The sequence below is a fragment of the Pelodiscus sinensis genome, chromosome 8 (genome assembly GCF_049634645.1).
Source record: "Pelodiscus sinensis isolate JC-2024 chromosome 8, ASM4963464v1, whole genome shotgun sequence".
Classification (NCBI taxonomy): Eukaryota; Metazoa; Chordata; order Testudines; family Trionychidae; genus Pelodiscus; species Pelodiscus sinensis.
The window spans coordinates 63269443-63289700 of record NC_134718.1 but is presented as its reverse complement, the minus strand read 5'-3'; the positions used below and the strand labels follow the sequence as shown (position 1 = coordinate 63289700).

Genomic DNA, 20258 nt, shown 5'->3' with positions numbered 1-20258 from the left:
TTGGTTGTGCGAATACATTTGATAATTCTTTTTCTTTTCCTGTCCAAATGACTGTGTGGTATTGCTGTCCACTGCCAGATCTCTGAGCAGTGTATTACTGTGGTAGATACGTTCTTCATCTTCTCTCTGTCTCATATCGTATCAAGATTGTAAAACACTGTGAAGTCCTTTGGGATAAAAGATCCTACGTGTAAGATATTATGGCAAATATTTTCCTCACTCATTTTAGTGAAATAAACATTTCTATTCATAAGGACTTATATCATGCCATCTTACTTTTAATGTCACTTAGCTATCACATTACTTAATGCTTTCTGAAAAACCTAAATTAACGGAAGGACATGTCCATGGAATGCTGGATTTCAGTTCTTGTGAGTTTTCTATGTTATATCTCAATCTTTGTCTCCCCAGAATTATATGGTTGAATTTTTCACTGATTGATTGTTCATTTAAAACTCTTCATTGTTTTTTTGTTTTGTTTTGTTTTTTTTTCCTTCTCAGAAGTACACGGCCATTGGGGAACTGGGAAAAGCAACTGATACGTTAGATGCTACAGGAAAAGTAACTGAAGAAAAGCCTTATGGTAACTTTACTATAATCTATACCTCTGATTTAATTAGAGTGAAATGAATGGTCTATATATTACCAAAATGAAGGAGAGATTTGGGACTTCATACTCTTAACTGTTCCAGGATTGCATTTGAGGGAAAGCAAAACTGACCTGCAGCAACTGTTAAAATAAAAATACCTTCTCAGGGACAAGATGATTTAGCTCTTTGGCGCTTTGTGTCTCATACAATACTAAGAGTTAAATTTCTGTACCAAATTGCATGATTATTTCAGCTTTAACCGAACTGCCTAAGATCTCACAATTGGGATGAGCACACTGGTTGATTTCAGTTATTTAAAGAAACTAGCTGTATTATTTTTTTCTTCGGTGTATTGGCATCATCAATAAAATTTTCATCCTTCAGTGCAAAATCCCACGAGGGATAACTTTTTTAATGATATCCTTCCAACCCAGAAGGAAAGAAATACTTCAATCTCCCCTCCAAATAGCCCCTTTAAGTACAGGCTTCTTTATTTTAAAATGGGGCTAGCATAGACTCATCTTTTCACATTTTCTGCTGTTGACACTGTCTTTCTTTTGCCGGCTGGCTCCTAGCAATCTAAATAAATGAGCCTCTCACATACAAAGACCACGGTGTATAGGTTTGACAGTTTTGAACTGATTCTATTTACTGCTTTGTCAGTTCACACGTTCTGGAGTGAATTCACAGATAGGGTAAAGAAAGCACTGTGTCTCTGAGAAATAATGCAGGATTAATTGGGAACCCACCTGAAAGTGTCTGCCATTAATTCTTTTGCAACCTAAAGAGTATGCTATAGGTAGCCGGTCTCCTAGCAACTCTTACAGGTCTCACTCTTTTTGTGATTCTTAGCAATAGGTAAATACAGTAAAAATACCTTTCATTATCTTGTGATGGAGAAGGTATGCCGAATGTTTTCCTCTCTTCTCTTGCTTGTAATTTTTCTCCTTCCATTTGGCATAGGCAAGCATCAGTCCCAGTCTCACCCTGAACTGTGTTGCCAATATCTTTTTGATTGCTTGGTGCTGCTTCGAGAACTTGATCACTTTGCCTCTTTCCATACTGAATAGAAACATGTTTCCATATGGGGGCTAGAGCAGAATCTTCTTATCCATTTATCTGGGCTTTTGTGAGGTTGCCTATCTGAATTGCTAAACCACATAGTTTTATAATAGATTCAAATCAAAGTGGTCTCTCCTCGCATGTCAAAGGCAGAATGCAGGGTTCTGTGCCAACACTCTGTTATGCTGATATTATATATGCAGAACATTCACCAGCCCATGATAATGTATTGCACAAATAATTAAAACTCAAGTCCCATTGCCAGAATGGGTGAACCAGGTATGTTTCATGATACCTTAGCCTTGCTTGCTTCGGGTCTTTACCACATTCAGAAACTTACCAGGGCTTTCTGCCATGAATGCAAACCAGAGAGATTGTATTGTGAATTCTCCAAAGAAGAGAGCACAGGGACTATATACTCTCTTCTGCCCTTACTTCCCCTGGCTTGTTTCCTTTTTGTTCTGTCTCTTAACAACTGGTTTCAGCTTTCTCTGCAGTTGCTTATTTTTCTGCATGTTTTACACTGCTGAGGTTCAGAGCTGAATTTCAACTTCCCTTTGACCCTAACTCTGTTGAGATACTGAGTGCCCTCTATTCCTGTGGAATCCAGGTCTGAGCCCTAAGTGTGGGGGAGGGAAAGCAGCCTATGAGATGTGCAGTTTTCTTCCTCAAGGACCCTAACTGGGTCCAGAGTGGAGAGCACTTACAGAACGCAACCCATTGTCTGAACCCGAAACTGGCACTACAGTTTTATAGCGAGGTCTCTAGGCAGCAGTTTTGAAAACCAACCACTGTAAATATGAATTACACATGGAAAGGATATGTTGAAAAGGATTGCTTGGGTTTAACACTTCCCAAACTTTTAGATTTAGTTTTAGGGCTTTTTTTTTGGAGGGGATTAAAAAAGCACCTCATTCAGCCAGATTGATTCTTGCTGCTTCAAGTGGAAATTATTTCAAGTTATTGCCTTACTGCTGGAAAATGGACTTGGAAAGTAGCTGTGAACTTGGTTTAGTTCTCCTCTGATGCTTTACTGAGACAGCCATTTACATTTTCAGCCTCCTTTGAAAATGATCCCTTGTGGTATATACCCATGACCCTCCCCGCCTCTGATTGGCTAAATGGAGGCATCGGGAATTGAACTTGCATGACCAGCTCCAGATCTGTAGCACTTAAGTGAAGGGATGTAATTAACAGAATTGGTTGAATAATTATAAAAGAGAAACAGTAGCCCCCTTTTTCCTCTTTGCAACTCATTTGCAAGCAGACTTTAGCTCTGATCCTAAACTGATATATACTGGTGTAACTCCATTGAACTGATGCTATTTGGGGATTGGTGTGCTGTTTGTTTATGAAGAATAGTTTATCCAAACAAACATTAGTGCATGCTAAAGAGTGACATTTATTCAGAGTGCTCTTACAATAATTTACCATTTTGTTTTGTACATATTATTTTGCTCATTTTAATAATTGACCCGTTTTCCTTTTGTAATCTTATCAGCATCTCAATGCACTGTTGTCTCAGAAGACAAAAAAAGTTGTTCTGATTTACATCAATATAGGGATGACTAGAAGTTCTTGGGCCAGTAGTATATTAACATCTTGATGGACTTGTAGTGGGGGAATATTCCATCAGACTCTGGCCTGTGTAGAGGTCACTGGGTCTTTCAGTGGATAGAATAGTGTATATAAACCATTGGCAGATCGCATGCAGTGCCTATTCCAACCACCAGATGGATTTGACTGCTGTATTTTAACCTGTGTGTGATAGGTGACAGACTCTAAAAGCCTGCACCATCTGTTAAATGATCCTTTTATCAGCAGCTTGAAGTCAGCATGAAGGTACTGTGTAATTTGTGTTGAATCCTACTAGCAGTTATAGTTTTTATCTCTCCCCAGTCTGTAAGGAGTGGAGTATATTTCTCTGAAGCAGAAAAAACTAGATCTGGAAAAAGGAAGGCCCTGCAGGGAAAATCTCAGGACTAGCCAAACTTGGGGAGAAAGGTTAGGCTGAGTCTTGTGTGGGGGCTGTTGGCAAAGCCAGATCCCATGACTGGTGTAAATCTGAACTACACAGAGTATGCGTATGTTCTATTCTGAGCAGGGTGAGTAAAGAGCTTACACAATGTTCCAGCAAAGTCACGAATCTAAACCCACAAAAGCAAAAGCAGCTTCAAGCAAAAGCAAAAAAATCCAAACTGACACATGAGCCTGTAATGGCATTGGGGGAGGGGCAGCTGGGATTATCATTTTAATACTAGCCTGATCAAAACTTGCAAAACTGCAGAAGATGAACATTATTTATTCTAGGTCCTGACAGGCTAATTTGTATATGTTTATTTTGATAAACTGATATTGTGCAACTTTGTTAATAACTGCACTACATCATGTCTTACTTTTTGTTTGTTTGTTTCTTTTAAAAGATTACTAAATAAGATGCACAACAAGTGATTTTTCTCCAGCGCTTAGTGGGTTTTTTCCTACTTCTCTCAGCTTAGGGAGTATGAGATCAGAGTAGGAATTGAACCCATCTGTATCTTTAAGTGCCCTAACTGAATTCAATTCAGTGGGTGAACAATTGAAAAAGAAAACAAAATGACATCCCTGCTCAAAGTTTACATACCAAATTTCCACTGAAGCAAATGGGCTCTCAGTAGAAATGCTGACAGGCTCATAAGGATAGCATTATGTCAAGCTGATTTACTGCCATATGGGTTCTTCTATGACACCTGGCTAAACCTAAGTATTACAAACAGCAAGAAGACTGCAAAAACAGTAACATGCCTGAGGTACTTTAGAAGCTCGGAATTTATGGTATAAAAGATTCTGCCACTCCTCCCCCCCATTCTGTTGTGTGCATCCTTAACAGATTTATGAGCCACTGTAGCATTACCATTAATGATACTTCTTTGAGACCACTACTGGGCATAATGGCAGCATCTGCTATTGAAGTTGCAGTGTTTGATTTGCAAAGGTGAGTGCACAAGTTGCTCTCCTCTGATGCTACAATGGAGAGGAGACTTTTGAGGGAATAAGCCCTCATGTATGTTGTGAGATTCATCTGCTTTGGAGAACTACTTAGGGTCCAGAATAAAGCCTAATAAAGGGTTGTAAGTATGCCATCCATTTCATTTCGTTTTAAGCAGATCTCTCTGACTTCGTTGCGGTGACATAAACCAGACCTATTTTATGAGAAACGGGATCAGCCAGTTCCTAGTCATTCACTGGTTTACAGGTGGATCACAGATCGGGAGGTTTGCTTTCCAAAGAAATAACCGGCATTGTCATGGCACTGTGTGAATCCACGCTAATGTAAGTCCTGTTTCCTTTTGACAGATCAGATAACAAAAGAAGATCTCGAACGAGTGCTGCAAAAGTTCAAGGGGGATATTATGCAAGTTCCTCCACTGTAAGTTCTGTAGTTGCCAGGCACTGCCAGTAGCATTCCTCCACTTGGAGCACTTCTCTGCAGAAGCCAGTTTGGCCATAAATAAAGAGTTTTCTTTTTTGGCAAGAAGAAGATATAGGCAAGGCAAGTGCACCTTTTGGATGGGCTAGAATTTGCTTCATTGCCCTTATTCTCATGCCTAAAAACACATGCCAACTCAGAATTTTCCCCTTGAGGATTGTCAGCAAGAATTGTCCAGGGTCAACCTCCCCACAATCAAGTAAAAAGTGGGAAAAAAAGAATGAGTTTAATTCTTCAGTACCAACTTTCTAAAATGTTATAGTAAAGAAACAATAATAATGCCTTAATTTGTACAACATAACATGGCCGCTTCAGAATATGCATACATGATCTTCCCATAAACAAATCAAATCTGAACTTGTCAATCCCTACAAAAACAAGGTGCAAAGTGTAATTCAGGTTAAATTTCCTGAGTCTCAGTTACAGTCTTTGACCACCAAAATGTATAAAGTCTGCTGAGCCAAAAGCACTGCCACAACCTCTTCACTTCACTTGCTTGCAGAAAACTCCAGCTGGAATCCATGCAGATCTTCCTTCCCTTCTGCTAGTCAAAAACCGCTCAGTTTAAGTATAAAAACAAAAACCCTGTGGCATGAAAAATGTAAAACTAAGAAAAGGAAAATATAAATGACTCTTTCCCCATCATCTTTCAAATAAGTAAAAGATGGTGAATTGTACAACTTGAGACTCTCAGAGGGGTAGTCATGTTAGTCTGTAACTTTAAAAACATTATATGTCATTATATATAAAATATCATGAGCAAAATCCACTTTTTCAGATGAGCTGGAGACAATTTCACTAAAATGGTTTGGTTAAAATCAAGCAGTCTGCCAAGTATACAATTAAAATGAAAGAAATAAGTTTTCCCTTCCAGTTTCTCCTTTCTGTAATTAACACTGCCAGCGTTTCCCTGTTGGAGGGTTACCAGTATCATTAACCTGCGTCAAAAGGCTTCAGAGTGCAGGGGAAAGAGTCTGGTTTCCATTCCTGTGATTCAGCTTCTCTCATCCCACACATGGCGTTGCATTAGAGCATCTGCAGTCATGGAGTCTGAGTCCAGTACTGGGAAGGTATTCCCCATACCCAAAACTATCACACCAAGTTCCAGAAACTTCTGAGATGGAGTGTTCACTTCATCTGCCTAGCACCAGTGAACCAGACACATCTGATTTCTATCCACCCTTGTCTATAGAGATATACCCCTATTAGGCAGATGGGTTTTACAGGCTGTAGGATGTATTAATTTGACAAATTCAGCACATTGTCACATCTTACTGTGTTTTGTGAGTAAATTTGAACATAGCAAAGGACTCCGATACTATTTTTTGCAGGAATTTGTCAGGACAATGCTTTAGCCCAGAGTTAACTTTCTAATCACACAAATCTACCCCAAGCCCTTGTCCCTGCTCTGAGGTCCAAGTCCCTGCTTGCTCCATCCCCCTCGCTGTGTTGCTTGCATCCACTTTAACCAGGTTTGGGTAGTAGGTTGGGGTGTAGGCAGGGTGTGAGGGCTCCAGCTGGGGGTGCAGGCTTTGGGCTGGAACTGGGGATGAGGAGTTTGGTGTATGAGAAAAGGTTTCAGGATGGGGCAGGTGTGTTGGGTACAGGGGTGGTATGGAGCCTGGGGAGGCAGAAATGAGTGTTTAAAGTGGTGGGAGAAAGGAACTGGGCTGGGGTTGGGAGGTGAGGTCTCTGGCTAGGGATGAAAGGTTTGGGGTGCAGGAGGGGGCTTAGGGCTACCCTGAGGTGTTCGGAGTGCAGAAGTGGGTGCAGACTCAGCTGGGAATGTGGGGCCTGGGAAGGGGGTCAGGGATGAGAGGTATGGAGTACAGGAAGGGGCTCTAGGCTGGGACAGTGGATTGGCATTTGGGGGAGGGTACAGGAGAGCATTTGTGTGGGAGGGGAATCCAGGCTGGGGCAGGGAGTTGTGGTGCAGAAGGGGTTGGGATGCAGGGTCCTGACAGTGTTTACCACAGCAGCTCTCAGAGAGTGTCTGCCAGGTCCCTGCAGCCCCCAGGTATATGGTGCTGATGCTGCAGCTCCCATTGGTTGTGGTTCCCAGCCAATGAGAGTTGTGGGGGAAGTGCCAACATGTGTGAGAGTAGCATGTAGTGCCTCTGTGGCTGCTTTCAGGAGCCACATGGAACCAAGGCAGGAGGGAGCCTGCCTTAGCTCTGTCCTCATTGTGCTGCCAACTGGACTTACAACTGTCTGGTAGGTGGTGCCAGCTGGAGCCGTCAGGGTCCCCTTCTGATCAAGAATTTCTGTCAAAAATCAGACACCTGTTAACCCTACATTATCTGCCAGTTAGTGGAGAATATTTTGAGATTTCCCCTTAGTTCTGGAATAGCACTTTAACTTTTGTGTTTAAAAATAATAGAGAGATTATTTAAGTACTCGCTTCCTGAAAATTTAAGCCTGTGTCCTGGAAGCTTCTGGAAACTTGGGTAGCTTTTCTTTCTTGCAAGGTCCCAGGCTGATGACTGCAGCGGGCTTTGGATAAGGCTCTTTGTCACCAATTAAATGAATTTAATTGAATCAATTGTTGGATAAACCTTCTGAAACAGGCTGTATGTTTGGCACTTGCCCCTCATGAGAGACTCGAGACAGCAGCAGTAAGGATGTTCTGAGGGAGGATTAAGGTGAAAGAGCGATAGGAAAGAAGCTATCTGTACAGCACCAGCTGCACTGCGTAGTGATCGTTTTGTACGTGTGCTGTTCCCATAGGCTTCAGTGGGGCCATGTGTTTCAGTCAGTTACTTTACCCATTATTGATTCTTCACTTTCAGAAGCAATGAATTAAGTTGTGAACCCTTTTTAAATGCATGGACTGAAGAGGTGATTCTAACATTTGTTTATTGCAATTAACTAATCCTCCTATTTACAAATGATTTCAGTAGTTCTTTTTACAAGCATTTGGAGAGGATTAGAAGACTAAAGTATCTTACTGTAGTGCAGTGTTAATAGGATTTTGAAGGCCGGAGGCTTGTTGTATCACAGCTGTATGACACACGTTTGTATGGTCTGTCCCATCAGCTATTCTGCTCTGAAGAGAGATGGACAAAGGCTGTCATCTCTGATGAAGAAAGGAGAAGCTGTGGAAGCAAAGCCTGCTAGGCCGGTTACAGTGTACAGCCTCTCTCTCCAAAACTTCCAGCCACCGCTATTCACGCTGGGTAAGAATATAAGAATGGCCATACTGGGTCAGACCAAAGGTCCTGTCTTCCAACGGTGGCCAATGCTAGGTGCCCCCATAGGGAATGAACAGAACAGGTAATCATCAAGTGATCCCGACACCATTCCCAACCTCTGACAAACAGAGGCTGGGGATACCATTGCTACCCAGTGATGGACCTATCTTCCATAAGGGCCTGCAGGGTAAGGGCCGGAGATTTGATGTAAGCTGATGCTCCTGGCTTCTCTACACTCAGACTGGAAATTAAGTCACTAAGTGGGTTTCAGTTCACATGGTTAGTTATTTCAGAGCAAGTCTGCCTGTGGGCACTCTCATTTTGCAGTAAGAATGCCCTGAATCGATTTGACTTAATCTGATTTCATATTGTCGTTCTGGGGGGAGCTAGGCTGGACTGGAAATTATTCCTACCCACCACGATTGTATTCTCAAGCCTTGGCTCACTCCATCCTGAAAGGGGGCAGGGAGGAACAATGGCCCCGTTTCCAGTTTGGGGACCACACCCCAAAGAAATGTAGTTAACACACAAGGAAGCACAGAAATGAATTGGAGAAGCCTTTGAAAATCTTACCCTCTGATATTGTTGGTGAAGGCAGGGCAGTTCTGTGCTTTCTGGAAATACCCCCGTTGCTCCCTGAGATGCCCGCTGGTGTTCTGCATGTTGTGGTGTTAAAAGTGGGCATGACCACTATCTTTCAATGGTGTGTGTTGTTTAAATAGTTATTTTATGGTGGGAGATTGGTAGCTGATCACTGCGGGAGGCTGGAAGGGAGGGTGGGGGAGTTAAGAAAAAAAGGGAATGGTAAAGATAGGTTTTAGAATGTCACAGCTCAGGTCAGCTGTGCCCTCTACGTGCAGGCAGTATTTTAGTGTTCATTGTCCGTTTGGAGTAGCACTTAAAATGACTGGTTTTCATCATTGGAAAGATGCAACTTATGACCTTTTGAAACCTTTCAAATGAACGAGACATGTATTTATTAAAATGCCAGGGCCAATTGCAGACCCATATGCAGGAATTTCTGTGTGTGGGAGGGCTGGTGGTTGACCTGCTCTCAGCCCCACCTATCTTTGCTCCTGTGGGATGGAATGAGCCCCAGCCTTCTCCCAGCCTTCTCCTGGGGGGAGGGAAGCTGGGGCAACATGCCTCCCAAACCTCATGCTTACTATGAGGACCATGTGGGGGTCCGTTCGCAACCCTCTCCCCCCCTGCGTACAGGCCTGAATCATTAATTTATAACGCCTTTGTTCAGTCACTGTTCTGTTTGCTTTCTCTCCTCTCTGCCTTTGCAATCTCACCCGCACATATGTTACAGAATGAATAATTTATAGTGTACCCTATAAATATTTTATCATTTGATTGTTTGCTTAGTGCATTTTTACATTTGTTTGGGAGCACAGTTTCTGTGTAAAGTAGATTTCATACTGGGCTGGCAATTTACTCTGTCACTGTTAACATTCCAGATGTTGAATGTGGAGGTGGCTTTTATGTCAGAAGCCTGGTCAGTGACATTGGAAAAGGTAGGCATGGAAAAAGCATACTGCTTAAGGAATGTGCCTCTGTGCTGATAGAAGAATATTCTCCTTTTGCATATCTCTGGTCACCAGACTTAATGTGCTGGGTTGCAGGGCTGTCATTCACTTTTGTGTACTACAGTAGTTTCCTCTGGAGCATAAAGAGAAGCAGGGTAAATAATTGCAAAGGAATCGCAAGGGAGAGAATAAAGAGAAGGTGAAAGTGTTCACCAGGCCCTGTGATTTTTTTATTTTTATTTTATTTTTATTTACCATACCAGGGTTTATCTGATCCTTTAAAGGAAAAATATAAAGACATGGTCCCTACGCCAAATTTCTCCTTTCTGTTGCTTTTCAAATTCATTTTGAAATCCTTCGACACCCGGGGAGTATATTTCAGAGACTTCTTCATCCTATGTCCAAAGGGCAGCTCTGTGTGTGCTGTATCCTTGGGAACCTGATCAGAAGAAGTCTCTTCTGTCTCAGTGGTAATTAATCACCACATTAGTATTTATCATATTTTTTTTACTGTTCTAGTAAGTGAGATAAAGAAAAATGATAGAAAATGTCTAAGTCCTATTTTTAAAAAGGGATGGAAGCTTCTAAGTCTCTTTAAAAGTCTGTGGAACTTATTCTCCTGAGTCCTAAAAAAACTTTTGGAAATTTTACTCTGGATTTGTTTCAGGGTACATAACTAATATAACTAATTTACATAACTAATTTTCTTTTGTATTTTGATATCAGTACACAAAATCTGAAGACTCTGATCTCCTTTACTCTGGAGTAAATCTGTTGAAACTGTTCCAGATTTACACTGTTGTAAGTGAGCTGGGAATCGGAATTGGAGTCCCTTTTCTTCAACTCAACATATATGAAAAAAAATAGTATAATTAGTTCTTCAGGGATTTAAAGCAAGATCCATGGATTTTAAACTTGAACTTTCACCTCTTTTGGCTGCTTTCTCCTTTTTATACTGTAGAACTCTCTTCCTGTGCCAACGTGCAAGAGTTGACCCGGACCAAGCAAGGACCATTTACACTAGAGGAGCATGCACTTCATGAAGACAAATGGACAATTGATGAAATTGCACAGTCCTTGAAACAGTCCATGTTGCTTGTTGCGATGGAGCCATCCCTTAAAAAATTAAAGACTGAGCATTCTGAAGAATCCAGTGTGAATTGTGAAGATAAGTGATAAGTCAGGTCAAGGAAAAAGACTGAATGATAGAGACATTTTAAGACTGGAGTGGGATTGTCTTGCCTTGCTGTGTAAATTTACCACCTTGTGCATCGAAGATGACAAACTGCAAGGCAGAGAAAATGATCTCTATCTTTTTCTTGTGCTAAGACACATACAGGCACACACACAGTGTCCATTTCTTACTGCCTCACTTATATTCTGCATGGCACACAGTAAATGGATGTGTCCTTAATGTAATCTCCCTATTGTACTTTAGAAAGATCTTGCGAGAGATTTTTTTTTTATACTACATTTGCAATAAAAAATTTAAGTTTAAATTTTGCTAGATGTTCCTAGAAGGGAAAAAAATTCCTTTTCTTTCTGGTCCTTAAATTCAGATACTGAAAATGGTAACAGAATTTCGTGCCAATTCAAAAGATACAAAAATGTAGAATGGCACTTTGAGTTCTTAAGTAATTTCTTGAAATAGAAATGATCCTATAGGAGTCCTTACTACATGGACTGGTCTGTCAGTGGGATTTCACTAAGGGCCTGGTCAATATTGCCCTGAATGAGTTGTGATATAATAAATGCCATGATGAAAATTTCAGTTTAGTTGAACTGCTTATACACAAATCGGGTCTCCTACTGGCTCGTGGGCTAGTCCAAACTGGAGCAATTGTGCAATCCAGCCTTGGGCTCCCAGGAAACTGGGGGGGGCACTGTTACCAGCCCCCATGACTTCCTCCTTCCTGCCATTGCCCTGCCCTCTCCTCCCATTGCACCCTGGCCCCCAAGCATGTGGCTTTAGGATCAATGGGGGGAGGAGGGAGCAGGGTGATCCTGCACGATAGCAGTAGTTGCACCACCCCACACTCCCCACGGCCACAAGAGCTACGGGGGGAGCGGAGCGCAAAAGGACATCCCTCACCCTGGCCCACCAGGAGACCCTTGCTGGTTTGTGCTATCGCTCCAGCTGGCACTGGCCTGTGGGTTAGGAGTTTGAGACCTCTGATATAAACAGTAAGGAACACAATATCCTCACCAATAATCTTTCTCTCTCTACATAGAGATTTGCATATCTTCATATTGATAATATTTCATAATTTCTGTCTGCAAATAAATTAAGATTATAGTCATCTCTTGTGCTCTTTTTGGGAAAGAAGGGATTCACCTGTTGTCTCACTGTGTTGCCTCAGATTCCTGATCAGTTTCAGTGGCTTGGATGAAGGGGTGAAGCCAGTTAGAAATTGTATTGACCAGTGAGGCCCCCATTAGTAGTTGTGTTGATGCTCAGCTGGGCCTGATCTAAAGCCCATTGAAATCAATAAGAGCCTTTCAGCTGATCTGAGTTGTATTTGGATCTGACCCCTACTGACTTTAAGTCTAAATGTGGTTACAAATCATTGGGAAAGAGCAGTCCAATGCTGCTTTCCTTTGGGAAGAAGAGGTTGCATAACAACAGCTTGACGATTAGCATTATTGACCCTACTTAGAAATTAGCAGAGGGTTACCAGCTCTCTTGCAGTAGTGAGTACTGGAGATATGCAGGTTAGTAAGGAAATGATCACCGAGAGAAACTCTTTCATCCAGTTGCCTGAAGGATGAATGATTGAAGACAACTGTCAGCTAAGTGGGACAGAATGGCCTTGTTTTAGGAGTCTGCCATTTTAAGGCCAAAGATTACCACTATGATCTGCTCTTCTGGCCTGCTGTATAACCTAGGCTATAGAGTATCATCAGGTAATTCCTGAAGTGGAGGAGATTACTCTTCTTTTTCCATGCGAGAGAACTCTACTGAGCCCAGTAGTTGTGGCTGGATTAGAGTGTATCTTTTTATAGACAGAGATTAAACCTTGATTCCAAGTGATTGGTGAATTCACTATTTCTCATGGAGAGGTAGTTCCAGTAATGGGTCTCTGAGATGAACACTTACCTATCTCTCCATCTCTCTGAACCAGGTCTTTTATACAAAGTAGAAGAGCTTCAGCAGGAGAGACTGAAAGATACTTGTCCCAAGTTGTCTGGTGGCTAGGGCATCTACTTGGAAGGGGGAAGACCTAAGTTCACGTTCCTGCTCCAGTGACTATTTAAGTACAGGCAGTCCCCGGGTTACATGGATCCGACTTACATTGGATCCCTACTTACAAACGGGGTGAGGCAACCCCGCACTAGCTACTTCCCCCCAGCAGACCAGGGAGACGCGGAGCAGCTTTTCTCAGCAGACACCTCAGCTTAAGAATAAAGGACTGAGGGAAGTGAGGTGTGGGAGAATAAAACTGAGCTCTGGAGAAATGTTTGGCTAGAGTTTCCCCTACAATATGTACCAGTTCCGTCTTACATACAAATTCAACTTAAGAACAAACCTACAGTCCCTATCTTGTACGTAACCCGAGGACTGCCTGTATTTATCCAAACTGGAACAGCTTCAACAGGAGAGATTGAGAACTGCTACAGAATACCCCACAGTGCAAGGGCTTGGGCACTCCCTTGTGAGGGGTGAGATTCCTACTTCACATCAGCAGAATAGGAAACTAAGCCTGGGTCAGCCACATCCCAGGTGATTGTTAACCACTGGCCTGGAGATTTGTAAGGGAGGTTGCTCCTCCTTCTACTCCAATCACATTTAATTTTTAAGATTTTTCTGGAACTGCCATGGACCCCTCCACCCCAATAAGTTATTCGTCCAATTCCATCTACAACAGGCAACATTGTTAGCATTTCCCCCCTTTGTCTCCAAAGGAATCAGAATTAAATAGCAAACAATCACTGTTCAGTATATATCTCTTGAGTGATCAAAGACTTGGATTAAAGCCCTGTTTTTTAAAAACTGTCTATCCCAATCTTCCTAGCCTTGTGCAAAAGCCTAATTGGTGTTATTCCAGTGGTCTTGTAGAATTGAATGCCAAGCTTTCACTTTGTTCATATATCCTGGGGATATCTTTCTGTTGGTTCCCCCCGCCACAATAGCCAGCAAGAATATAGTCTTCCAGTCTAGTTATATCTACAGCAAGTTACTTTTTTTGAAAGAACTGGAATTGAAAAATCTCCTTTTCTATTATTAGGTAACATATGTACATAGTGCTATAACTGTCTGACACATTCTTCTCATCTGTTTGCTTGGTGTTTACTACTTCTCAGTATTCTTTTAAAGCTTTCTAAATAGTCTTAAATTCAGCAAAGTGTCCTATATTTTTCTCTGCTTTTGCATTAGTTTGATGCTGTCTAATCTCCTGGAAGCATTACCAGTGTTTTTATCGTTTTGGTAACAAAGGGCCTGTTTCAGAGCCTATTAACAATCGATGGAATGGCTCCCATTTTCTGTGGGCTTTGGATAAGATCCAAAGTGTTAAGCAAAATCTATATAGAAAGCAGAAAGGGGAGAGTATCTAATCATGCATTTTCCTGATTAATCTTTGAGGGCTTGTGAAGGGGTGTGTAGCCAGAGAACCTTGCCTTTTAAGGATAAACAGTATCCGCTGCTTATTTAAAAAAAAAATAGATCAACAGAAATAGTCAAAAATACAAAGGAATATTGGAGAATTGTTGCAATAAGATGACTGGAGTTGAAAATCTGATCCGTAAGGAAAGTAGGATTCCAACAATGCAAAAGCATGAAAAGGAAACCGATAAATTATAAAACCCATGGCAACTATATAGAAGCAGCGGTGGCAAAGGTGTAGGCCCAGTGGATGCAAAAATTGACAAGTCTGGCACATTACTGTGCCAGAGATAACGAGATCAAGCTTAGTGTGACTGTGTTCAGCTTGAAAAGCAAACCACATTTTTCCACTAAAGCCTTTTCCCAGTAATAATGCCCCTAAAAATGACATACTACATATGTGGCATGTTGCAGAGCCATACGATACATTTAGTGAGCAACACTTGCCCACGTCACTTGTCTTCTGACCACTAGCCCATCTCATCTGTGTTCTTGGAACTTATGACAAACTTCACAAAACAACTTTTTCCTCTTTCTGAAATCATCCCTAGCCAGTGATCTGTATGGTGTGCTATTCATCTCAGGAAAAGAGCCAGTGCTCCTAGACAGCATTGTGAGTTTAAAGTCTGGCATCCCTGGGCCTTAAGTCCTTTTTTTCTTTTTCTTTTTAAAAGGTGCTACCAGTGGACAGAAAAATTCCAAGGGAACTGAGTAGTTTTTGCTAGCCCTGGAAGGTTCCAAAATATTGGACATAAGTCATGCTAACTTTTATGCCTAGAAAAAGTTGTTAGAGCCTTTTTACACATATCAGAGGCTTCCTATGATCCCACTCACCAGGACTCTCAGTAGCTTTGTCATTATTTGCTCTTTACAGACAAAATACTAGAATCCTAGTGGAGAATAAGTTTTCTTGGGCAAAGACCCACTTTGTCAGATGCATGTGACATAAGCTTATGCTCCGATATATCTGTTAGCCTATAAGGTGCCAAAGGACTTACTGTTATTCTTGCAGATTCAGAGTAACACGGCTACCCCTCTGACACTAGTATCCTAGAATACTCAAGGAGGTGACCGAGGTGATATCAGAGCCATTAGCGATTATCTTTGAAAAGTCAAAAGAAGACAGGAGAGAGTCCAAAAGACTGGAAGAGGACAAATATCATGCCCATCTAGCAAAGGAGGGAGGAAGTGGCTCTGTGCGGGAACATGTCCCCTGCACTGGCTTGCAGGCTCCACTCCCATTGGTTGGGAATATCAGCCAATCGGAGTGGTGGGAGGTGTTCCTGTCAGCACAGGGCAGTGCAGAGTCACTAGCGCCCCCTCCCCCCTGGGAGCTGCACCAGGTTGGTGCCCCCATTTCCTGTGGTTTTCTGCATCCCACCTCCATCCCCAGCCTGCTCCTTCCCCCTTACACCCAGACCCCCTTGGACCCACAGCCTGCTCCTGCTTTCCAGCATCCAACTTCCCCCGCCCCATGTTCACCATGTTTCCTGGCAGCCCCATTCTGCACACTGAACTGCTTGGTTTTGCCCCCCCCCTTAGCCTAGGAAGGCCCCACAAAATCTACTAGTCCCAGGCCCCCAGAATAGTTGAGCCCCCCCTTAGAGATGGAGTGTGAGTTGCATGAGTGAGGCGAGTGCCTTTTTTATTGTTGTTTCTCACTTGACTGTGGGTCAGTGGTCCCTGGCCCGAAAAAGGTGCCTAACACCCTGTCTAGATAATACTTAGCTCTGCCAAGACTGGACTAGATGACCTCTCGAGTTCCCTTCTAGTTCTATGATTTTTAGTGAATCATTGGACTTTATCAATGTATTACATAATTGTCTTCAGCGCTAGTTTAGTATTTAGTCCTCTATCCTTCAGCTTTTTTTCTTCTGGACTTACACTGTTACTATTTATACTGGGAGAAGTTTTAAAAAGCCAAATATTCAAAGCAGACCAACACTTCTGGATGGTTGGATGGTTGGTTGGTTGGTTGGTTTTAAATCATGGTAATTCAAGTGTACACCTCAGTAGCATGCATTACGTCAAAATTATCCATACTAGGTTACTCGAGTACCAGTTCCTTTTCATTAGCGAAGGTCAAGAAAGAGGTAGGTAGGTGTGTGTACACATGTACACACACATGTCCATAGCTATAGGAAAATCATGCAGGACAATGAGTGAATTCAGCCAGCCTGAACAGAATTACTGGCCCCATGGAGAAGCAGTCACTGTTTCCAATTACCATTGTGCTTAAATGGGTTCTCTAGGAAACTTCTTGATTAAGTAGATTGCTAGTGGTGCATCCCAAGTAACCAGAGCACATTGTATCAGCTGAGTCCTTACATCTCTCCTTTGAGATGAAACATTAGTCTGCTTGTTCACAATCGGTGCTGAAATCATGGCTATACTGAAGTAGAGAAAGAACAAGATCCTAATCAGAATGATACAATGTCAGCATTCAAGACTTAAAAGAGTGCAGTAAAATTAAGTGGATAAAATCTTGAACAAATTTCCACTTAATTGCTTTGAGTCATTGTAGCTTTTCCTAAGGAACTGGTCATTTATTCTTAGCATATGGGCAATATGTGCAGGCTTCATCACCAAATGTGTAGCCCTAGAATGAGACTTAAAAGAGCCCCTAGGATTCTGCTGTGGAGGTAGAAATATTGGCCCTCTGTTTCCCCCTTTGCTGTTAGTTAAAAGAAGCAAAAAGCCTATTGCCCAGATGTTGTCCAAGGGAGATGAGTTGAACTAATACAGAGCCATCCACCTTCTTTCCTGCAAGAGCCCTTGTGCGCTTCTTAGCAGTGCCTTCCGCAATAGGGCTATGTCTACACCGCCAGTTTTTTGCGGCAGAAGATATGCAAATTGCGCTGTCATTTATATATCTTCTGATCCTTTTTGCGGAAGATATGCAAATGAGAGTGTGATTTGCATATCTACTACTGGAAAAAAAAATGGCAGCATAGATGTAGCCTGGGAGTGAGGTGTCGTGAAAACAATCTTCCATCCAGACTAGCGTTCCCTCTAATTTTTTCCATCCATGTGTGGAATATATGTTATGTGCATCAAGACATGCGTAGATGTGCACCACCAGTAAAAACAGATGCTGCCAGCTATGGGCATTGTGGGCACTCTGCTAATCAGCTGGGTGGCAATCTCCCCTGGGTGGCCATCCAAGTGCTCAGCTTACAGGGAACACTGAGCCAGACCTTGTGCAAGAGACAGAGCATACAAAGCTTTTAACTCCAAAAGGTCACTGTGAGAATGAATAGTTCAAGTAATGGAGCAATTAAATATGTAAGGTATGCAAAAAAAAAAAAAAAAAAAGGGCTTTGAGCAGCCTATAACATGCCCTTTCCCTTCCCAAAGCAGTAGTCCTCTCCCATTTAACATAACTCTTCCCATAAGAGGGCCTGTAAATTTAAAGATAAATGCTAATGTCTCAGATATCCCCTCAATCAGCTCCTTGAGTATACCAGGATGTATTTCATCCGGCCCTGGCAGCTTGAAGGCATCTAAGTAATTTTTAACTTTGTTCTTTCCCTATCTTAGACTCTGAGTTTACCTCATTTTCACTGGCATTCACTATGTTATCAAAACCTTGAGGGGTTTTAGGTGAAAATATGTAATAAAAATTCTTATTGAATTCTTTACTTATAAGAAGCATTGGTTTCCATTTCAGCTATTTAAAAGATGCTATTGTATGATGCCCTTTAAAAGGCAATATGAAATTACTATGACTCTTTATCAAATAAATATTACAACAGTTATTTTCTCTTTGTATCTTTAGTTCACATTAAAATTATGGCTTTACACCATAAATTGTTTTAATTTGGTGAATAATGTAACCCATTTTATACTTAAGTTTTTTATATATTCATATGCATTCACACATACTGGATGCTTGTCTTTTGAAAACTGTACTGTTTGTATATAAATACCTTGTATAGTGTAACATTCATGCTTCCCTTTTAATATTAAATGTACACCACAGTAGAAAAATATCTTTATTTCTTGATTTTTATACTCTTGTTTGACTCTGACTTTATAAGTATTTTAGACTGGATTCAGCAAGGGTGTAAGCACATGCCTAACTTAAAGCATGTGACAAATCGTTTTGACTTCAATGGGACGACTTGACTGCTCAAAAGTAGGCACATGCTTCAGTGCTTTGCTGAATTGCAGCCTTAATTATTTCATTTCCACATCTGTGAAGTCTCTTTTCTCACAGACATGAGTTGCTGAACTGAAACAATATGTGTATAAGGTACAAAAACGTGCATTGAGTATAATGAACCCTAATTGTCTGGCGTCAGGTTTTATTTTTTCTCTGCCCAATGAAAATCTTATGACTTGCTATAAAAATTGTCAAGAATTCAATTAATGTTTCAAAAATGTATTTACTAGTAAATCTAGTGATTTCTTCTAAAGGAGGCTCTAAAAGGTATGTGAAATAGTCAACAAGCAACATTTCTCTGTCTTGATTATGTGTTTCTGGGATTGGGATTATGGAACTGTGTCACTGAGCGATCTACCATCTCTGTAGATAAGCATGCATGTCTTTTCCAGATGGGTCTGTGGATTTTAGCTGCTGGTAAGAGGTCAAGATATCCCTGGCTCCAACCCCCTGCACCTCCTCGTAAATGTTTTTCCAAAGTAGGAGAGGCAAGTTCCAGACAGTGATGCCATAAACCTATGTTATTTTTTAAAGAAAGGCATAGATGTGCTTTGTATTTATCTATTGGTAGTACCAATTGTTGGAACATTTTCCCCCTTACAGTAAGATTTCCCCTCCCCAATTAAAGACCGCTAAGTTAAAGTGTCTTTTGTATGCCGGTGTATTACAAGTAAGCACTTTTCTGATGGTTAGCTGTTAGATCATTTTTTTTCTTTTTTGAGTGATAGTGCCTATTGTGTTCCACTGAGGATAATGCCTGTGTACCTGGAGTCCATGTTGGCACATCCATCCTGGCATTGCTTCATGCTTTCACCTGAGGCAATAAAGGGCAAGATGTACTGACAGCAGCTTTAGTTCCTTCTCCCTGCCATATGGTCAAGGTCAGAGTTCCTCTGTGCTCTTGTCTTTGGTGGCGCATTTTGCAAACTTCTCTAAACCCCCTCTTCCCCCCGGTTTATATTATTTATTTAGTCAGGATTGTATTGTTCAATGTAGTAATTTTTTGTTTCTGAAAGTTTCGTAGGATTAAAGATAGGGGAAGCTGCTTCAGCAGTTTCCTGCCAAACAGTCAACTCCTGCCTGGCCAAGAACCCATATCTAGGAGCTAGACATAGTTGGGATTTTCATCAGTTTTCTGTAGTAATTTTCTTGTTCCTGAAAATTTTCAGCAAGCTTGGGGAACGTGGAGATTTTCTTGTTTGAGAATACTGCTTTATATTAGCTTGGAGTGGGACGTTTCCTCAGGCTCCTTTATAATCTAAGAGATGTGTCATTGCAACAGTCTATTGGATTCATGCCTAATGACTGTATAAAACAGGGCTTCAATCTTGGAGTGTTGGGCTTTGTCTACACTGCAACACTATTTCAGGATACCAGAGTATCCTGAAATAGCTATCCCATGTCTTTAAAGCAAGCCGTTTTTTGGTCTTGCTGTTCTGATGTCCCTGCAAACCTCATTCTACAAGGAGTAAGGGATGTTTTGAAATAGCGCTTTTTTGAAATAGACAGTGCCAAATGCGGAAATATACTATTTCAAAATAGAACTGAAATAAGATACACAATTTGCATAGGTCAAATTGTGTATCTTATTTTGAGCTTCGGTGCAGTGTAGATGCACCCTTGTTGACTTGGCTTTTGGAAAGGAG

At 41.5% G+C, this 20258-nt stretch overlaps 1 protein-coding gene across 1 annotated transcript in view; it reads left to right on the top strand.

Annotated features, from left to right (window-relative positions):
• TRUB1 (TruB pseudouridine synthase family member 1) overlaps nt 1-19553 on the top strand; it is a 49848-nt gene extending 30295 nt beyond the window's left edge. Inside the window, exons 4-8 of the mRNA XM_006134959.4 lie at nt 502-583; nt 4989-5061; nt 8158-8297; nt 9776-9832; nt 10806-19553. Of these exons, the coding sequence (XP_006135021.2) occupies nt 502-583; nt 4989-5061; nt 8158-8297; nt 9776-9832; nt 10806-11020 (567 nt within the window). The 3' untranslated portion in view covers nt 11021-19553. The remainder of the gene's footprint in view (nt 1-501; nt 584-4988; nt 5062-8157; nt 8298-9775; nt 9833-10805) is intronic.
• Nucleotides 19554-20258: the final 705 nt, after the last annotated feature.